General features: G+C 47.8%; 1 protein-coding gene across 1 annotated transcript in view; it reads left to right on the forward strand.

The window, feature by feature from the left end:
* The window catches only part of pdlim2 (PDZ and LIM domain 2 (mystique)), a 41,333-nt gene that overhangs the window by 9,500 nt on the left and 13,911 nt on the right, over positions 1–17,922 (forward strand). Inside the window, exons 3-6 of the mRNA XM_036526979.1 lie at positions 1,859–2,010; positions 8,010–8,082; positions 9,474–9,625; positions 11,039–11,108. Of these exons, the coding sequence (XP_036382872.1) occupies positions 1,859–2,010; positions 8,010–8,082; positions 9,474–9,625; positions 11,039–11,108 (447 nt within the window). The remainder of the gene's footprint in view (positions 1–1,858; positions 2,011–8,009; positions 8,083–9,473; positions 9,626–11,038; positions 11,109–17,922) is intronic.

The raw sequence follows: 17,922 nt of genomic DNA on the forward strand, positions 1-17,922 counted from the left end.
TGGTTGCTACCCTGTTTCCCCCCAGCTACCACGTTCCATCCAGTAGGAGCAAGTGTGCTCCTTCAGGAGGAAATCACTGATTACATTCATGGGGGACAGAGGTCTGAGTGCCGGGCCCATTGTTTTTTTTTTTTTTTTTTTTGATGTGTGTTTTTCCAAGCCTCGGTGGCAGAGAAACAGGAAGACGGGAGTCCTGGGTCAGTGCATGCAGGAGGCGAGGGAAGACATTACCCAGTAGCCCTCCGTAAACAAGCTCAGGAATCCGAGGGCGGACTCCTCCTCCGTGCCATAGGCTGGGCTGAATCCACTGAGTCGTCCACTGTGCACACCCTCGTCTTCGCATCCTCAGTACTTTCCATCACATAGTATTGGTGGACAACCACAGCAGGTGGTGCTCTATTATTGCCAGTTTGGAATTTTGAAAGAATTTGGACATATCTGGGGATTAAATCTTACCTGACAACCAGCTGAAGAAGATTTTGTCTGCCCCTGCCCTCTATCCTCATAAGTGATTATTGGCTAAATTCTCTAGCATGTCGCAGCTGTTAGCTCTTCCACCCGCCATGGGTTGTCTCGCGCACCACTGGTTTTCACTGAAGTCCGGAACGAAGTGCCGAAGTGGAGCTGTTTTGGTAGTGTCTCAGCTAAGAAACAGACACAGAGAGATCATAGGAATCCAGTGACATTCCCTTGCTGTGAGGGGAAAACCTCATAATTGAATGCAGTCATGAAAGCACATTTTAAGTAGTAGTGCAACCCCAGCTCCATGTTTCCCTGTCTGGGGTTGCAGCTGTACCTCTTGCACACTGGGGAGTGGTAGCAGCCTGGCACCGAAACAACGCCGATGCTGAGTTGGCCTCAGAGGGGAGCAGCCCCTGTTTCCACAGCCCCAGCAAAAAAAAAAAAAAAAAAGCGGCCTTAGTTTTTGTGAAGCGAGGCGTGTCCTGATTGAAAAAGGCACGCACCATTGTTGGTCGCCACAGCAACGCTTAATTGCCACTCGAATAGACCCACAAACATGGCACCTCTGCCCTCTTGCTTTTTTGTAAAAGAGAAAAAAGCCCTGTATCCTGGTATTCTTGTGTGCTGTGCCACTTTAGATGGAGGATGTGGGGTTCAGTGCTGTGTGAGCTCATTGGTTTGGTCTTTGTGCCCATCCAACCCTGTGGTTAGTGGCTTTGCCAGGCTCTCTCTTAGTTTAATTGTGTCACAGCTTATTGACTCCAAATCTCATCTAGTTCTCATAAGAACACTACACCATGAACACTGCCCTTTTGTCGCACGTGTTTGTGTGTGAATGTGTGTTTATTTACAGGAGATCTGCCAAAGTCAACCCTCAACGGCTCCTTGCCGTTCATGGTGGCTTGCTGCCCTTGTCATGCAGTGAACCCAAAGCTGAGGTCGAACTCTTCACAGTCAGCCCTTCAGTGCTGGCTCTATGCATTGACCCTGAAGGATTCACTGAGGGCTTGTTGGATCATGGCCTTGAGAGAGGGGATTGCTACTAATAGGATAATTAGAGGACCCTTTTATAGATGTCTACATTGTCAATGCCCGCAGCCCCTGTTGACACCGGATCTGCTGGTTTTCCTTCTGCCTTAAGGCTTTAAATAGTTATTATGCTGACCTTGTATCAATTGGCATTTGATATGTAAATCACTGACTGATTAAACGGTGACCCTAAAATTCATTAGGGTTGGGGCTGTAGCTTGGAAATCCAATGTTCCAATGTCAGGCAGTGGTTTCCCATTTTTGAATATCTTTGTGTTGACATTTGCTTGTTTACCTATTTTCCAGCAGCACCTTCAGAGTCAGACCAACTTCCCTAACAGGTATGTGTGTGTGTCTGTGCCAACAGGTGAACGGCGGCAGCAAAGCCGAGCAAGCCAGCCTGCAGCCGGGTGATGTCATCGTGGAGATCAATGGGGAGAACACTGCGGAGATGCTTAACGTTGAGGCCCAGAACAAGATCAAGAACTCCAAGACACAGCTGCAGCTGCTGGTGGACAGGTGAGACCCGATGCAGTGAGACAGAAAGAGCCTGAGAAGCATAGAAACAGTACTGTCAGTGTGCAGGGTTTTAGGGAGAGCGCTTCCAGTCAAGCTTTGTGAAATGTGTGATCAGGGCACAATACAGCTGTGGTCCCTCAATAGCTTCATCCAGTTATCGTACAGAACCATAACAAATGTCTGAAGTATTGTCACACTGGAATACTTGCCACCCCTAGTAACACCTCCTCATAAGAGCCTGTCTGTGTGGCCTCTTCCCCCATCCCTCTCCCTGTGGGTGCTTTCTGGGCATCCCCGCTGTGCCTGGCTGTTGGCATCCTCCAGCTCATTTTTTTTACAAGCCTGCGTCTCTGGCTGAGATAATGAGAGCAGTGGCATCTGGACCCAGGCCAGAAGACCCGCGGCTCCCCTCTCCAGCTCTGCTTCGTTTCCGCGCTGTGCCAGCTCCAAAAAATAATTACCGTCTCCTTCCTACTTTTCCACTCCTCAGGATTCCCTTTTTATACCCCCCAAAATAGGTCTCAGGTTCTAGGAAATGAGTAACCATTTTGTCCTCAGACTACACTATTGTCATTTAGCAGTCGCTGTTATCCAGAGCAGCTTACGTAGTTTAAAGTTTTACATGTTATGCATTTATACAGCTGGACATTTACTGAGGCAATTCTGGGTTAAGTACCTTGCCCAAGGGTACAGCAACAGTGCCCCAGCGGGGACTCAAACCAGCAGGCTTTCAGTTACGAGCCCTGCTCCTTACCTACTTTTGCATCACCCTAAACATTTGTGCTTTTTCTAACAATGTTGATGTGATTGTTCATAAAGACATGGGCTGATATAGTTGGTCTGGCATTGTGTAGCCTAGCTAGTTGTTTTACATTTTTTAAAGGGGGATTCTGTTGCTTTCACTTGATAGCAGATTGCAGCGATGTCTCCAAATGCTGCCCTTGTTCAGCCGCTCATCTTCCAAGTCGCACACACCTTTACACACTTTCGCTTTGTGTGACAGACACACCTACGCACACAAACACTCTCCATACCCAGGGTCCATGTGAGTGGATTTTTCCTGACTGACCTCATGTCTCTACCCTGGCCAGAAACAACAGTGTGTCTCCTTTTGCTGGACAATGGCACTCTGTAGCTCCGTTCGGAGGCTCTGCTCAATTAGAGTGCTTGTAGCACTTGTTGGTTTGAAGGGGGCTGGTGGGGCTGCTCATGGGACACTGGGAATAGCCTCCTCACTGCAGACAAGGAGCAACATTAAGTCTGTGCTTTAGGCAGACCCCCCAGTGGTGACTATATGCTGTATTTCTTAGTCTTCTCAGTTTACCTTCTCTGGCAACCTCCAGGCAAATATAGCACTGTGGTATGTGATGGAATAGATTTTGACTTCCCTGAAACACTAGACAATATCCTACAGGGATCCTGTTAACACCACCTGAGCCTGACATCTCTCCCCACTATCCTAACCACACTCACTGTTAATAAAACCGTTTGCCTAAAGAGTGCTCCAGCGAAAGGTGATGCTGACTCAAAGGGCAGTAAAGAAATATGTGTTTGTGGGCTTTGTGTCTCAAATCACTCGGGGTTTCAATTACGGAAGATTGATGCCCAGTGCTACCCTTAATGCTCATCAATTATCTGCCGGTTAAAGTGCGTCGTACGTACGCCAGTGGCCTGTTAATCCCCGCACTCCCTCCCTCGCTGAGCAAACAAGCTGTGACTTTTCCGTCTGTTTGTCGACTGAGAAGAATAGTTTCCTTGTCTGAAATTTCCAGCTACATTTTGGCTTCATCTTCATCAGTGCCCTGCGTGTTTGCCCTGGTTCAGAGCCCATTGTAAACGGCAAATCCACTCTGATCCCCTTGATATCAGATCATTCCGTGTTATAAGTGTGTGAATACACAGAGAGCTGTACGCACACGGAATAGCTTGGCTCTGGTGGATTGGCTTTTGATCATTGGCAAATGACCAGCTAAGATGGCCATTGTGCTTTCCATGTTCTTTTGTTCTTTTTTTGTGATTATTTTTGACATTATGGAGGCAAGAAAAAGAACAAAAAAACAAAGTGCCTGGAGATTCTCCTAATCCGAACTGCAGTCGTGATAAAGGTGCAGAGGTCCTTATCAGACCTGTGCTTAAACCCTGGTCCACACAGCTGGAGTCCTAGAGCAGCCGCCACTGGTGGTCCCTCAGGATAACGGTTCATTAAAGAGCTATGCACTGCATGCTCAGAACCCCGGCAGACACCCTGACTCAGACAGAATCGCAAACAAGAAGAAGCTCCTTGAGAAAGCGAGACGGCCGTGGTAATTAAAGAGGGGAAAAGAAGCCAGCTCCTCTGCCCTGGCAGCGCTGCGGGCGCTGGGCACGTCTCCGCAGCTGGGCGGCGTCTGGGCTGAGGACTGGCAACGGTGCGCCACCCCAGAGCGTGAGAGGGAGGGGGGCGGCACCTCAGGGCACACAGCTGAACCGGCCCCCGGTCTGTGTGTCATCGGGGCTGAACAGCAAGCCGAGCTTTCAAAAGGAGGTGGGGATTGTAAAGAAATACCACTGCATTATGTTGCTGCTTTTGCTGTTAGTGGCAGGATTGGCATCTCACTGGTGCAGTTCCCTGGTATTTGTTCTTCAGTGAGGAGTTATGCGGAGAGCACAGAAAGACAATGGTTTCCATGCTTACGTGCTGCAGATTGGGCATCTTGTAATTTGCATACCCTGGAGAGCTCTTTGAGACCTGCATTGTCCCAGCAGCCTCGGGGGCTCCCTTTGTTTATTGTACCCCCCCCCCCCCCAACCCCCACCCCCCACCCCCCACCAGCGATGATGTAACGGTGGCTACAGCTCTGTTGTCCCCATTTGATTTTGGAAAGCTGACCTCACTCAACAGCTGCAGTCATAAATGGGCACCAGAGGCCTTTGATTAACATTCAAACACCAGTACCAGTTCTCACAATAAAACAACACGAATTTTGTACACGGTACAAATTAAGTGGCACATTAATGATTCACTTTGGAAAAATACAGGTCATGTTTTCAATGGCTGACTGAGATATGCCTTATAAATCATAACTCATAACTCAATGACATTTGTTTCCTGCATTATCATCAATATTTTTGAGTACATCAATGGTTCTGTTTAATACAACTAACCATTGGTTCTGATGGGTTAATTTATCCATAATCACACAATAGTGTTCTTTCATATTGCAGAGTTATCCACAAGCACATGATTCTTACCTTGTGGCATTGAATGCTGGTATTTAGAGGAAGGGGAAAAATTGGCGTGGATTGTAAAAATAGCTCCTTGCCGCAATGTGCTCATGTGTTGTTATAAAGTGTTTCCATGACACATGCTCATGGTTTTTATCAGATTTTTATTGTCTTTGCTTATTTTTGTTCACTGGAACTTACTTGCGTATCTCACAGTTTGCGTCCCATGTACAGCTCGATATTTATTGATATAAATGACCTCATACAGTATATCCTGTTCAGAGGTCCAACGGTAGTGTCCCGCCCGAGACTGAAACCAGCAATCTTTTATTTGAAAACCAGTTCCTTAACCACGATTTCACATTGCAGTCCATAGATTTCAATAAAAAGCCCAGCTGCAAAAGCTCCACACTTGTTCACTGACACGCCAAAACTGTAACAGGCTTAAATTAATTAGTATTTATACATTTATACTCCAGTGTAGATTATGTTGTATGTGACTGAGTCGACCCACAGCTGCAGTGTTGTAGTGAGACTGTAACTGGGGTTGTGCATTGTAACTCTTTCACTGTAGCTGTAGTACACAACAAATAGAGGAAAAGCCTTTCCCAGGGGCTGCTGTGAGAGGCTGCCCGCTACCTGTGAATGTCTTACACTGGCCAGCCCACGCAGCCACCACTTGGACTATGCCACACATTTTCCTGCCAGTCCGTGAATGGGGAAGTTAATTCATCTTGAGAATTGAAGGAAGTCCAAATTTCATTCATCTCAGGCTTTAATGTTGAGGCCATTTTAAAAGATTGTTCTAGCAGATTTCAAGAATTGCTTATTATTGGCAACCTAGAACCAAATATGGTCTTAACGTTTTGGCCAGTTTAATGGCATGAATTAGTGGCGTTGATGGAAATCCATTTGGCAGAGTTGGGGAGTGTACAGTGATTAGGTGTGGAGAGGAGTTTACATATTGATTTTATCTGGCTCAAGTCATTATCGACCCTGAAATCTCAAGCATAGGTTATAGGCGGGACATACGTGAAGACTCCAGTCTGGTTGCAAAGAAGAGGCTTGACAGCAAGGTTGTAAATCTTACACCTGACAGCTCTGAAAATACCTTGTTCAGTAAGAAGATTGGAGCTGTTCTGCTGTCTCTTATTTATGTCTGCTTTCCGTGCGTGACTCAGGCAGAGGTGAACAGATCACTTTCACCTCCCTGTTTTACGACACCTATCACTCCATTCCCCCAATGGCATGACATCCATCTGCTGCCTTGCAAGAGGTCAAAGGATATCTGTGGTACACGAAACCATGTCCTCAGTCTTGGACAGTTCTTAATTTTCTGGCCCCTACAAAACGTGTTCAATTTTTTTAATGTTCTCGCTGCTTAACAAGCTGGTGGCTGAAGCGCGGTGAAAACAAAACAATTTTAGCATTCCAATCAGATGAGAGGGCTAAAAAACAAGCTCTCTGGCTTTCTATATTTACATCAAAGACAAAAGCAAACCGGTTTTGGGATCAATTTGAAAAGCTTGACTGTAAAGTATTTGAGTATTTTAATAGCCAGATTATTGTACCAAGCCCACAGTGCCGTGGCGGGTTTCTCTCTCAAGTTGAAACCAGATGTGGCCTCCTTGTGATGGCCCTTCTGTCACTAACCATCCTCACCTCCAAAAAATCTTTATCTTTTCTTTGCACAACTGTGAAGTCAACAGGCTAGGTCAAATCACCATTCTCTTTATACGCGTTGCAAGTTATGGGCTCCTCAAAGGACTTGTTTCATTTCAAGCTGATGCAAAAAGATCCAGTTAGCTTCTTCCAGCTGTTTCTCTGGTTGGCTTTGCCCCGATGAACAGGAGCTATTCATTCCTTGCGGCCAGGCCTGGTAAAAATGGCTTTCTGCGCAATTTACCGCCGGCATCCAGGACCTTCCTGTAAAGCTCATTATCCTCCGCCAAGGTGATTATCTGTCCCGCAGCCCAGGGAAGCAGCGTGGCCCCCTGTTTACAGCTCTGGGATCCCTCCTGTGGGAGCAGCGGGGTCGTGGTGTATTTTCGATGGCATGCTTTGCGGCCTGCACAATTTTCCCATGATCACCCCCGTGCCGCGTTCGCCCTCCCGAGTGTTTGTTTTTCATTTCTTCTTGCGCTCTTTTGATCCCGTCGCAGGAAAATAAAAGCGCTGGAAAGACTTCTCAAGGCTCGTTTGTTTGGAGGGAGAAAATGGGTGTCTGAACGGAAGCTTTGCTTCCAGTTTTCCAGCCGCAGTGCGTTGCTTGCAAAGTGCTTTTGTCAGGATGTGCCTCTTGACCGGTCCAGCATGAGCGGAGAACCAGGGCCCTAGTATTAACAGTGAGACTGAATGGACCCAGGTGTAGAAGTCTGTCTCAGCTGCACCAGCGAGCCCCCTGTGCTTTACAAGCAACTTAAGTAATGCAATAAACTATACTCCGATGTGGCCAAGTAATTAAAAATATGCCTAGTTTTCAGTATTTCCTTTTGAGGTCACTGGCGTTGTTTTTCTGGTTATAAATGCAGAATTGTTCTCTTTGCATGTCTCACTGCAGTTCTGTTTAAATAAAGAACATTTTTTAGTGATGTGTTGATGACTTAAGGAACAGGGCTGTTATGCTTCAATGTATGAAGCATAAATTACGCTGTTTTTCATGCCCATGTTTTTCATGTTCAGTGCTTAACTTTGGGGTCATTGGCTCTGGTGTTTTGCTCATAAATACAGAATTGTTAATGTTGACTTCATAGGATGCAATTTTCCACATGTTTATTACTGTCTCTGTCTCCCAGGCCTGAGCCCCTCACGGTTCCTGAACAGACCAATGGGATCAGCTCTCCCGAGCAGCTGGGCGGCCGTTTCCAGGTCAGTTCACCCAGTATCCCAGCATCACCACCGTTACAAAATGTGACAGAATAACACTAAAGGGATAAACCCTATATAATAGGGTTTTAGACAAGGATTGCTATATGATTGCCTTTGGGTTTAAACCCCGTGAAAGAACCACCCAGATAACTAACCCCAATGCATAGGGTTTATGGAAAATATTGGAAATATATGGAAAATCAGGCTGAGGAGTATACTCATTACTGTTAAGCTCTTAATTTTAACGACATTCCTTAAATGCCAACAGTCCTTATGAGGTATGGTGGTGATACATTGACAGAAGTTATCCATTTGTACATTAAATGAATTCTATAATGAACATGTTCAGATAGCACTGCTTAAAGGTCTAGCCTGTGGCCACAAAAGTCTGTCACTACCCAGCAGGTACAGTATCCCACGATCCCTCAGAATTCTTGCCAGTCCTGCCCAATATTTTTTACACAGGATGATTCATGTCCTGTAGGACTGTGTTGTGGTCTTCCGGGCATTGCCTGAGAGCTATCCCACAGACACCAGGTCTGCTTCTCATTTTCTCTGAGGATGAAGCCTCTGGTTATTGAAGATTTACTGAAGGTCAAGATGGGCAGACACAAAGACATTCTAGCATGCTTTTTTTTTTGCTTCCATTTACTATGCCTCTGTAGCTGTATGACAAATGGTAAGAGAGAACTGAGGTTCACTGTAAATCAGGAAAGCTTTCTGTGTTTTATCTGTCAAGTGGAATCCATTTTGCTCCCCACGGGAGAAACGGAAATAGTAACCTGCAGACCGTGAACCTAGCAATGGATACCAAAAGATCGTCATTTGGTGTCAATTGCTGGGTTCACATTCCGCAGGTTCCGTACCAGTAGAGATCAAATAATGGAATGTTAGAAGTTAAAGATGTTCGAACATTTTGTTTGAACTTGGTTTAGAATGGATTGCTTCTGCATTTTGACAAATGGAATAAAATCCTTCTGTAAATTTTTTCCTCCTAAATCACTGAAGAACTGTTTTTAATCAGCCAAGTACATCCTGCTGTGAGTAATTTTAAGGAACGATTTTGCCTTGACCTTATTTCAACACAGTGTAGAACAACTGCAGGCATTTTAAATTCTATTCTATCTTTATAAATCATCTGTAGAATAAAGAATGATTAAATTTTGGTGATCAGTTCCCAGCCTGATTCCAATGTGAAAATCTCTTTCTCCTGGTGATTTATGAACTTAGATTAGAATGCATTTTTATCCCATGAACTCATCGGACATATCATTGCACAAAATAATGATTGTGCCAACACAAGTTTGGTATGGTGTAACTGCCCTGATTTTCAATAACATTTTTTTTCCTTAGTGAGAGAATTTCAGGTTATTTCTCCTCCCGTCCTTTAGGAGGCGCTGCAGGTCAGTCGAGATGAAAACCAGAACTACAGGGAGTACTCGCTGTCCAGCCCAGCCTCTCTGTCACCTGGTCCCTATTCCCCAGAGCCTCCCTCCAGCCCAGACAGGAAGGGAGAGAGACAAACGGTCACCAGCACAAAGAGGTATCTAACGTAGGGCCCAGTCCAGTAAAGCTAACCGTTGATCCTCCCCTATCATAGTTTGTACTACAATGCAGCAGTCAGGGAGGAACATGTTCCTTTGGGGGTTCCAGCTCTAACTCAGAATAACAAATAGTTGCATCTGTTCCTTAAACAAAGATTTGGAAAACTGGAAGATACTATCTCACAAAAAGTTTGTGTCTTGGAGATGATTGTCAAGCCTGGTCATGGAAGGACACAGTCTAGCACGTTTTCCAGCTCGCAAAGCCGGTGTCTGTCTAAGAACAAGGCAAGGAGGCTAAAGTGGCTCTTCAGGTACAGTAGCAAGCTGAACTGACTTGACTAAATGCCTACTTGGAATGACTGCGTCTCCCCAGCACCAGAAATGAGTAGCTCTGTTGTAGACCACTCTGAAAGCAGAGATCAGGAGAGATAGGTTTGTCAAAGAGAGATAAACACGTGGTGCAGTGGGCTATGTCTTCATTGACCAGACGAATTTGAACTGACGCTATAATGTGACAAGTGATGGGACACATGAACCGCGTCCTCTGAGCTTGATAAGGGACCTGAGTGAATGGAAGCTAAAGTGCCTGGCGAAAAGCAGCCGTGGGGACTGTGCATCCGCAACAAAGGATGTGCAGCGGATATCACATTCCCCCCTCCTTTTTTATGTGCCATTACAAAGGCCCGGGCAGCAGAACATTCACAGCGCTGTCTGATGTGCGGAATTCTCCTGGGTCGCTCCGCAGGGTCATAGTTCAGGTTGTGCTTTACTGCGGGTGAATTGGCCCACTGTCTGGGGCTGCTCCACTCCCAATCCCTCCCTGCTTTCAACTGGGAAAATAAAGATATAACCTTTGAAAACATAGACACATTCCAGACGTCAGTGTTGATTCATTTCATTTCATTATTTTTCCTGGAGGATTATGCCCTCAGTGCTGAGGTCTTTGAGCTAAGCTGAACAGCAGAATCAGTTGTGTTTTCCAGCTACAGAGGATGCTTTGCAGTCTTTCTATCTCATCACATGCATCAAAGCAGAGAGAGACATGACTGCATGGCACAGAAGGCTAATACAGAACATGTTACCACTGTGTGGTTTGAATTACCAGAAAGGGAAAATGGGCTTAATTTTAATGCACAGACATTATAAAATATGGGGCCTCAGAGTCTTGATGCTTGAAGTTTTTCTTGGCTAATCACATATTTTCCTCTGTGGAGTTTGGAGATCATGTAGCCAGTTAACATACCCGCTCTGGTATGTCTTAAAATGGCTGATTTCACAGACCAACACAAGCAGTTATCCTGGATCAGTGCGCCCTTTGAGATAAATCCAAGCCCCTACAGAATATGCGTTCAGTGGTGAAGGCCACACAGGTGTTGATGCTGGTCTCTGCCTGGTTTCTCTCCCGTTTACAGCCTCCAGCTGCGCTCATGGTCCCCGGTGGAGAAACCTTCCAGCCACAGGCTGTCCAGGCCACTGTCTCAGGTAAGCATTTCCTCTGAACCTACACTCCAGCTCAGAGATGCCATGCCGTCATTCATTTCACCACACACTGCAGTGCCTCAGCCCCAGGAGATTATGAGAACCATGCCTTCCCCACTACTCACCTGCAGATTTATTAGGAGAGGATAATTAGGCCTACCCTAACCAAGTGCAGGAGGCCAAGAAGGTTCTGAAAGGAAGGCGGGCTGCCAACCAGGCTTAGCCAGGAGCAGGGATACCGTCTGAAAGGTCACATTCAAAGTGTTTTTTTAATGCTTGACATTACGGTAGTACAAATGCTGGAAAAGGTTTATACAAGGATCGCTGCAAGGGAGAAAATTGTTAATGTTACTGGGAAACAATAAGTTTGACCTTTAGTGGTCTGCTAAGCGAGAGAGTCATCAATATAGTCTCTCTCCATACTTAGCAGTTAAATATGGGTTTGAGGGTAATTGGTAGGTTTCTGCTTGGATTTGCTACGCTTATTTACTGTTCTAGCAAAGGAGATTGGGAAGAAACTTCTGGAAGGACTTCAGTGAGCTAAAGAAGTGGGAATGCTGTGGGAAAGTTCATCATGAGACATTTCAGCTATGTCTGACTCCTGGAGTCGACAGCAGCAATGCCCCAGAAGACACAACAGGGGAGATGACAGGACAGGAAAAAACATACAAGGCCTTAAATGGGGGGAACAATGGCATTCCAGGAATTTTATAAGTGCTGAGGAGATTAAATACAGTTAGAAAAACATAACTGGAAGTCTGCAGCCCATGATCTGGAGATAAATCCAGCGTATCGTTGCACTTATCCATCTGAAGGAATGTTCAAGTTTTTAAGCTGCCATGTCAAACTCCGGGCGATGCACAATTTGAAGTTCCAGATCTTATGTGAAAGCGAGTGTGACTTTCGGATATTTACAGCAGCGTGGCCATTTTGTGCCCAGCGGAAATCTGCCAATTGGTTACTCAGTGAGAACTTGTGGTAGCAGATGTGTTTTGTCTCTTTGCGGCAGCCTTGCCGCCACTCCAAGCCCTGTCAGAGGAGTCAGCAGGGGCAAGAGGCCGCCTGTCCTCACGACAATCCCAGATGTGTAGACACATCAAAACTGGGCTGCGAGTCTTGTTGTGTTCCTTGTGGGCATATAGCGCTCGGTCCAACCAATTAACACTGTCAGCACTTCTCCTTAGATGTCACATTGCTCATGTTCCCTGTGAGGTTCAGTCAAAACAACCTGCTGCACGGCTCTCCCATGATTCCTCAGAGGTAATGTCTTGGAAATCTGGCGAGGAGGCGTGCCAGCTTTCTGAACATTCCGTTTTTAATGAAGTGTGCGTTCTCTGGTTGGGAATTGTAAAACAGTTGTGTTTTCTTCTTTATTCCTGTTCGGGCAGGCACTGAAGGGTGCGTTCCCAGTTTCTTGACACTGATAGTAAGTAATCCAGTAAAAAACATATTAGCTGCCTATAACTTTGAGGAGTTCCCAGCTGAACACTGAAAGACCTGCTGGAGAGTAACTTTCAGGAATTATGGTGCTATTTAAAGGAAAAGGCTGTAGAGACAAAATTCCTGACCCCTTCCTTCAGACATTATTAAGCCATTTTGATTTAGTGACAAGGGTGCCACCAGGTGACCCAAGTTCATCTGTAGGTGTCATGGTCGGGGATTCATCTTGCTGTTTGCCTTGAAGGCACTCCGAACAGACAGCAGATAATCATCTCGTGTGGCACCTATTAGGAGCTGTCTAGGCCCTGATGGTCTTATCAAAAGGGTTTGAGGAATGCCGTGAGTAATATACGCATGTGTCAGTTGAGCTTCTCAGACATCAGCTGAAATGCCTGTGGCGTTGGTGCACGCAGGTGGGCCAGAGGATTGGAAACCTCAGTTCAAAGAGCTGAGGAGTTCATTTTCTCTACTGGAAAAGAAGAAACTCATCACCTCTAGCCATACAAGATCTGTTCACTCTTTCCCTAATTTTTCATCCTCAACTGGAGGGCCTCGTCTGCTCGTTAGCCTCTCTGCTGGGAGCTCTTGCATTCCTTCCCACTCTCTCTCTCCCTCTGCTCCAGCATCCGCTCCAGTGTCTCTCTTTTCTGTGTTTTAAGCAAATATTTGGAACAGATATGTGCTGCTAAGCCCTGTGTTATTACCCAGGGAGAACCATAGACAGTTCTGATGATGGCAGAAACATGACTGTCAACTGAAACAGAGCCTGGGTTACAGTAATGAGCTGGACTTGTACATTCTCAGGCAACCATTCCAGTTTCCTTCCAGTCTATGTGATGTAACCCTGTTTTCTAGTATTAGCCACTAGTGCATTTTCCTTGTCCCTCATCAGAGCATCCGTTTGGCCTTGTCCAAGCAGCTTGTTCTCCCAGCTGAGCTGGACAGGTATTCTTCCTACTGCAGTTGGCGGTGGGTGAACGGTGAACCATAACTTCTGTATGGGAGAGGGTTTGGCTGGAATCCCTGCTTCAGCGGAGGTACTGCATTTGAAACAGAGTCAGGAGGGCTTCCCACCCCGGACTCAAGGTTTAGTGAGTGGAGCCTATTCAGGGATCTCAGCAGGAGAACGGCTGGGGAGCGGCAGGCCCCGCGTACACATGGCACGTTGTCTTGCCCCCCCCCCCCCCCCCCCCCAAAAAAAAAGGGAACACAGACGCTCAGTTTGCCCTAAAAGCCCCTGGCTCTCCTGACAGGGCCCTCTGTGCTCTAGCGGATGGCCACACTGCGGCGTATCAGGTGATCAGCGCTTTTCAAAACCATCTAAAAAGGTTTTCCACTCCGTGCTGGCCCAGAGAGTGTGGAGAGTGGGACCCGTGACTGGGTCGCCATTTAGACCTCCATTAGTGGGGGCTACGGAGCTGGGTGTGGGGGGTTTTGAATATCCTGAGAAAGCGCGCCGTACAATAGGGGCTCTGATGGCAGGGACTCTGGGAAGCTGGTGTTGGCTTTCTCTCCCTCACAAGGCCTGCTGTTGTGTGAGGGAGGCTGGCAGGGATGGGTGGGTGGTGTGGGGGGGTGGGGGTTGGGGAGGACACTGGGGAGCCCTCTGCCATTCCCAGGCAGCTCCCTCTCACCCCCTACTCACCTCCTCCTCCTCCCTTCCCCGGTGCCCCTCGCCCGCTCCCAACACAGGGCCGGCCATTGTCCCGGGCCAGGCCTGGCTTTGCGAAGCCGCTCCGCGCACGGGCCTCTCCAGAGCTGTCATCAGGGCCTCGTCTCCTCACACATCTCTCACAGGCGGTGTGGCTGCCGAGATCGCGTTTCTGCTGAAAACCAAAACAAGAGTGGCACCGTGTCTCTTCTGCTGCCAGCTCCACTGGGGAGCTCGTTCCGCTGGAGCTCAGTTGGTGGAATCAAGGGACTGTGATGGAAATAGTATGCTGGTATCTCCATGCCCCCCACATTCATTAGGTTAAAAATCACTTGTCTGGAAAAATATATATGAGGCTCGTTCCCTTTCCTCCCTAAGATTTTGGAATGTAGATGTAAATGATATTCTGCTGCGGTTTCCTTTACTGAAATGCGCAGTGCTGAGTAGGTGGTCTCCGAGGCCTGTAAATTTGGGGCTGCAGTCTTTGTGACAGCGCTACAAGACTGCTGATGTTCTCTCTGTCAGCTGATAGGCTGACACGCCGCAGTGAAAACGCGAGAACTGCTTGTTAAGAGAGTAGTGTGTATAGGAGAGACTTGGATCTGGGCCCGGATCCCTTCCAGGAAGTTACCGGGACCCCCAGCCAAGCCGACCCGACCCCAGGTCATTGGACACCTACAGGAACACGCGTCTGTTTATAACATCAGGAAGCGACTGCGATGGGATGAGGGATTCGGGGCGAGCTGCACCAGAGCCAACCCACATTCTCGAGGAATGTCTTGCAATCGGGGGCAGGATCCAGAGCTGGGGCTGCTGCAGCTACATTATGAGGTTCCTGAGGGCTGGTTTGGTGAGCTCCCTCATCCTGTGTGTGTGTGGAGGGGACCATTAAAAATAACCCACACGGGACGTCCCGCTTCGGAGCAGCAGTGGGTCAGCTCCTTGACAATCCAAGCGCCTGGTTCCCGTGCCGGATTGGGCAGGGCGAGCTTGGACGGGCGACTTGCGCCTCGCTGGCCGAGCGCTCTGTCCGGCTTGACAGGCTCCGGTGGGTCGCCCTGCACTCCAGCTGCTGGCTCTGTCCAAGTCTATTTGGGGGTGTGGTGAGCTGGAAGCTCGGCTCTGCGGTCGCCGCTGTGGAACCCGAAATGGAAGGTTGGCACGCACAAGTAGAAATATCAATTGCTGTTTTTCGAGTCAAACTTCTGCCTAACAGCCGTCCCCTTTTGAGCAGGGAGGACAGGGGGAAAAGCACTTTCTTTTAGAACCATTTTTAGGAGATCTCCGCACCGTTCCCCCCATTTCAAACAGATTGAGGAGCCTCCCTAGGGCCTGCTGTGCTATTTCAGGGCTGACATGAGGAGCGCGGCTGTTTGGGTTGGCATTGTCGGGGTGTGCTGTCTGACGGAGCAGGCTAATCCGCGGCACGAGGGGGGGGGGGCTGCTTGTTTTCCTTATCCTCGGTACAGTCGGGGGCTGGTGGGGCCGACCGTTTCGCGACGGCTCCCCCGAATAAAGCTGGGCCCTCCACGGCCCCTCGGCAGCGCGCCTCCACTCATCCCAGCAGATCGGTTGCCGGGTTGTTTTCGCTTCCCCTGAAGTGGAAAAGCAAACGTGTGCGCTTCAGATTACCCACCTCCCAGGCCCCCAGGCTCGCCGGCTGGGCACCCGACCCGCAGAGCTTTATGGGCCTTTTTTGGCCGAGAGATGGGGCCCTTTTTTTGTGCTACTGGGTGCGGTTTTGCGAGGCTGTGCGAATAGTATGTCAACATTCTGCAAGCTGTAGTCAAGGTAACCATGTGGATTTTCTATTTCCTTTTTTTGCCATTTACATTTTCTCCCAAGAAAAACCTAAAATTTGGCCGCCTTGACCGAGTTACCACTGCAGAAAAACCTTGTCTTTGCCGGCTAGATTTCAACACATTCTCAAAACTCCCTATAAACCTCCCTCTAGAATTTATTTTAACACTTCTGTGGCCCCTTTGTTCACCATAAATAATGTATGGTGATAAATAAAGGAAGTAGCTACCTGGATATGTCCATCACCAAATGAGCAAAATGAAGACTGCCTCAATAACCTTTATGTCCAGAAGGCATTAAGGTATTTTGTGGATCAAGAGTAGAGTTAGCAGTCCCCATACTGTGATGGTTCTGTCTGGGTCTTTGAGTTCTGTTTGGATCATCATCATTATGCAAGGAGAGAGAAACACACCAGGTGGTGTCTATCAACCTTTGACTTGAATTGCACTCTCTAATTGCCTCATAAATTTGAAAGCCTGTGCCAGTAGGCAAGGACGAACTTAGTTCGGAAAGCTGGAAAAAAACTGATCACCTCTCGACACGTCCTCTCAAGCATCTAAAGTTGAAGTCCTCCCTCTCAGCTAGTGCTGGCCAGGAGTTTGTTCCACTGGCTATGTCAAAAGTGTCCATCCATCACAGGTTATAATGATGACAGATCGGGCACTCTGTCAGTGAAGAAAGCTGTTTATGCTTATTAGTCAATATGTTGAAGAGTATTTTCATTGGATCAGTGTTTTTATTTTCTGTAACAGTCAGATGTGGTAATGACTTCATTCTCTGTATTTAACATGCGGCATATAGGAGGGTGGGTGCTGCAGATCATAAATTAAATGTAGCATGAAGTCCACCTATAAAACGACACAGAAATTAAGTCCGGATGTTTAATGAGCTTGATATCGAGTGCCAGCTGGAGCCGTGTGGGAATTTATTTGAAATGAGAAATGTTACTTGCAGCACCCCCCTCCCCTGCCACCTCCCTCTCAGGTTCATTAAACACCAGCCCTTGCCCTGTTCCCCCCCGGCACTCCGTTCAGGCTGTGCCACTCGGTTGCAGTTGGGCTTGGGTCACTTTTGGCCATGGGAAGCACCGGAGACTCCTGCTCCCCCGGCCTCACAGTCACATGAAAGAGCTTTGCTTTGACTGGACCACAGGGAGATTGAATTAGCGAAAGAGAGAGAGAGAGAGAGAGAGAGAGAGAGGGAGGGAGATGTGAGGGGACCGAGGCTGAGACCTGATGCACACCCCCACCCTGTTCACATGCCGACCTGGAGCTGAAAGCGTCCGCCAGTTCCGCCGTCCTCCGCCGGACAGCGTAATGACATTATGCACGTGGTGTCCCTGACGTGTGGTCAGTAATGGGGCAGACACCCTCTGTACACTGTCTGTGGCAGCTGAGACACCCTGTGACCTGACTGGTAAACACTCACCGGTGACGAAAGCCTAACGCCTGCATCAGGGGCCTTTACATGCACTGCCAGCCATTATGTGCTGTGCTCTGGGAAAAGGGGGTGTTGATGTCACTTACATGCAACCCTGTAATCCCGCACCTCAACCGTGCCCCCATTCAAACAAACAGAGGCCTGGCTGGAATCGATCTGGGGCACATTAGCTGAGCCGATCTGAGGGTTTTTTTTTTTTTTTTGTCGCTGTTAGCACACAGAGATGGTCTCTGTCTCTCCGTAATGTTAATTCCTCTCATTATCTCTGCCATATGGTTTTTATCAAGTGCAATCTGCAGCCGAGTTGCTATGGCTCAACATTAGGGGGGAAAATGGGGAGAATATGCTTGCTATTAAAGATTGGCACTCTGGCAGAGAGTGAAGCGCAGTGCAGGAATGGCATTTCAGTGTTTTCTGGATCTTCTCAGACAGCGGCCGTGGCAACGCTGATGGCACACAAGCTCTGCCGTGTCAGACCACGTCCTG

Source organism: Megalops cyprinoides, chromosome 4, assembly GCF_013368585.1.
Source record: "Megalops cyprinoides isolate fMegCyp1 chromosome 4, fMegCyp1.pri, whole genome shotgun sequence".
Taxonomy (NCBI): domain Eukaryota; kingdom Metazoa; phylum Chordata; class Actinopteri; order Elopiformes; family Megalopidae; genus Megalops; species Megalops cyprinoides.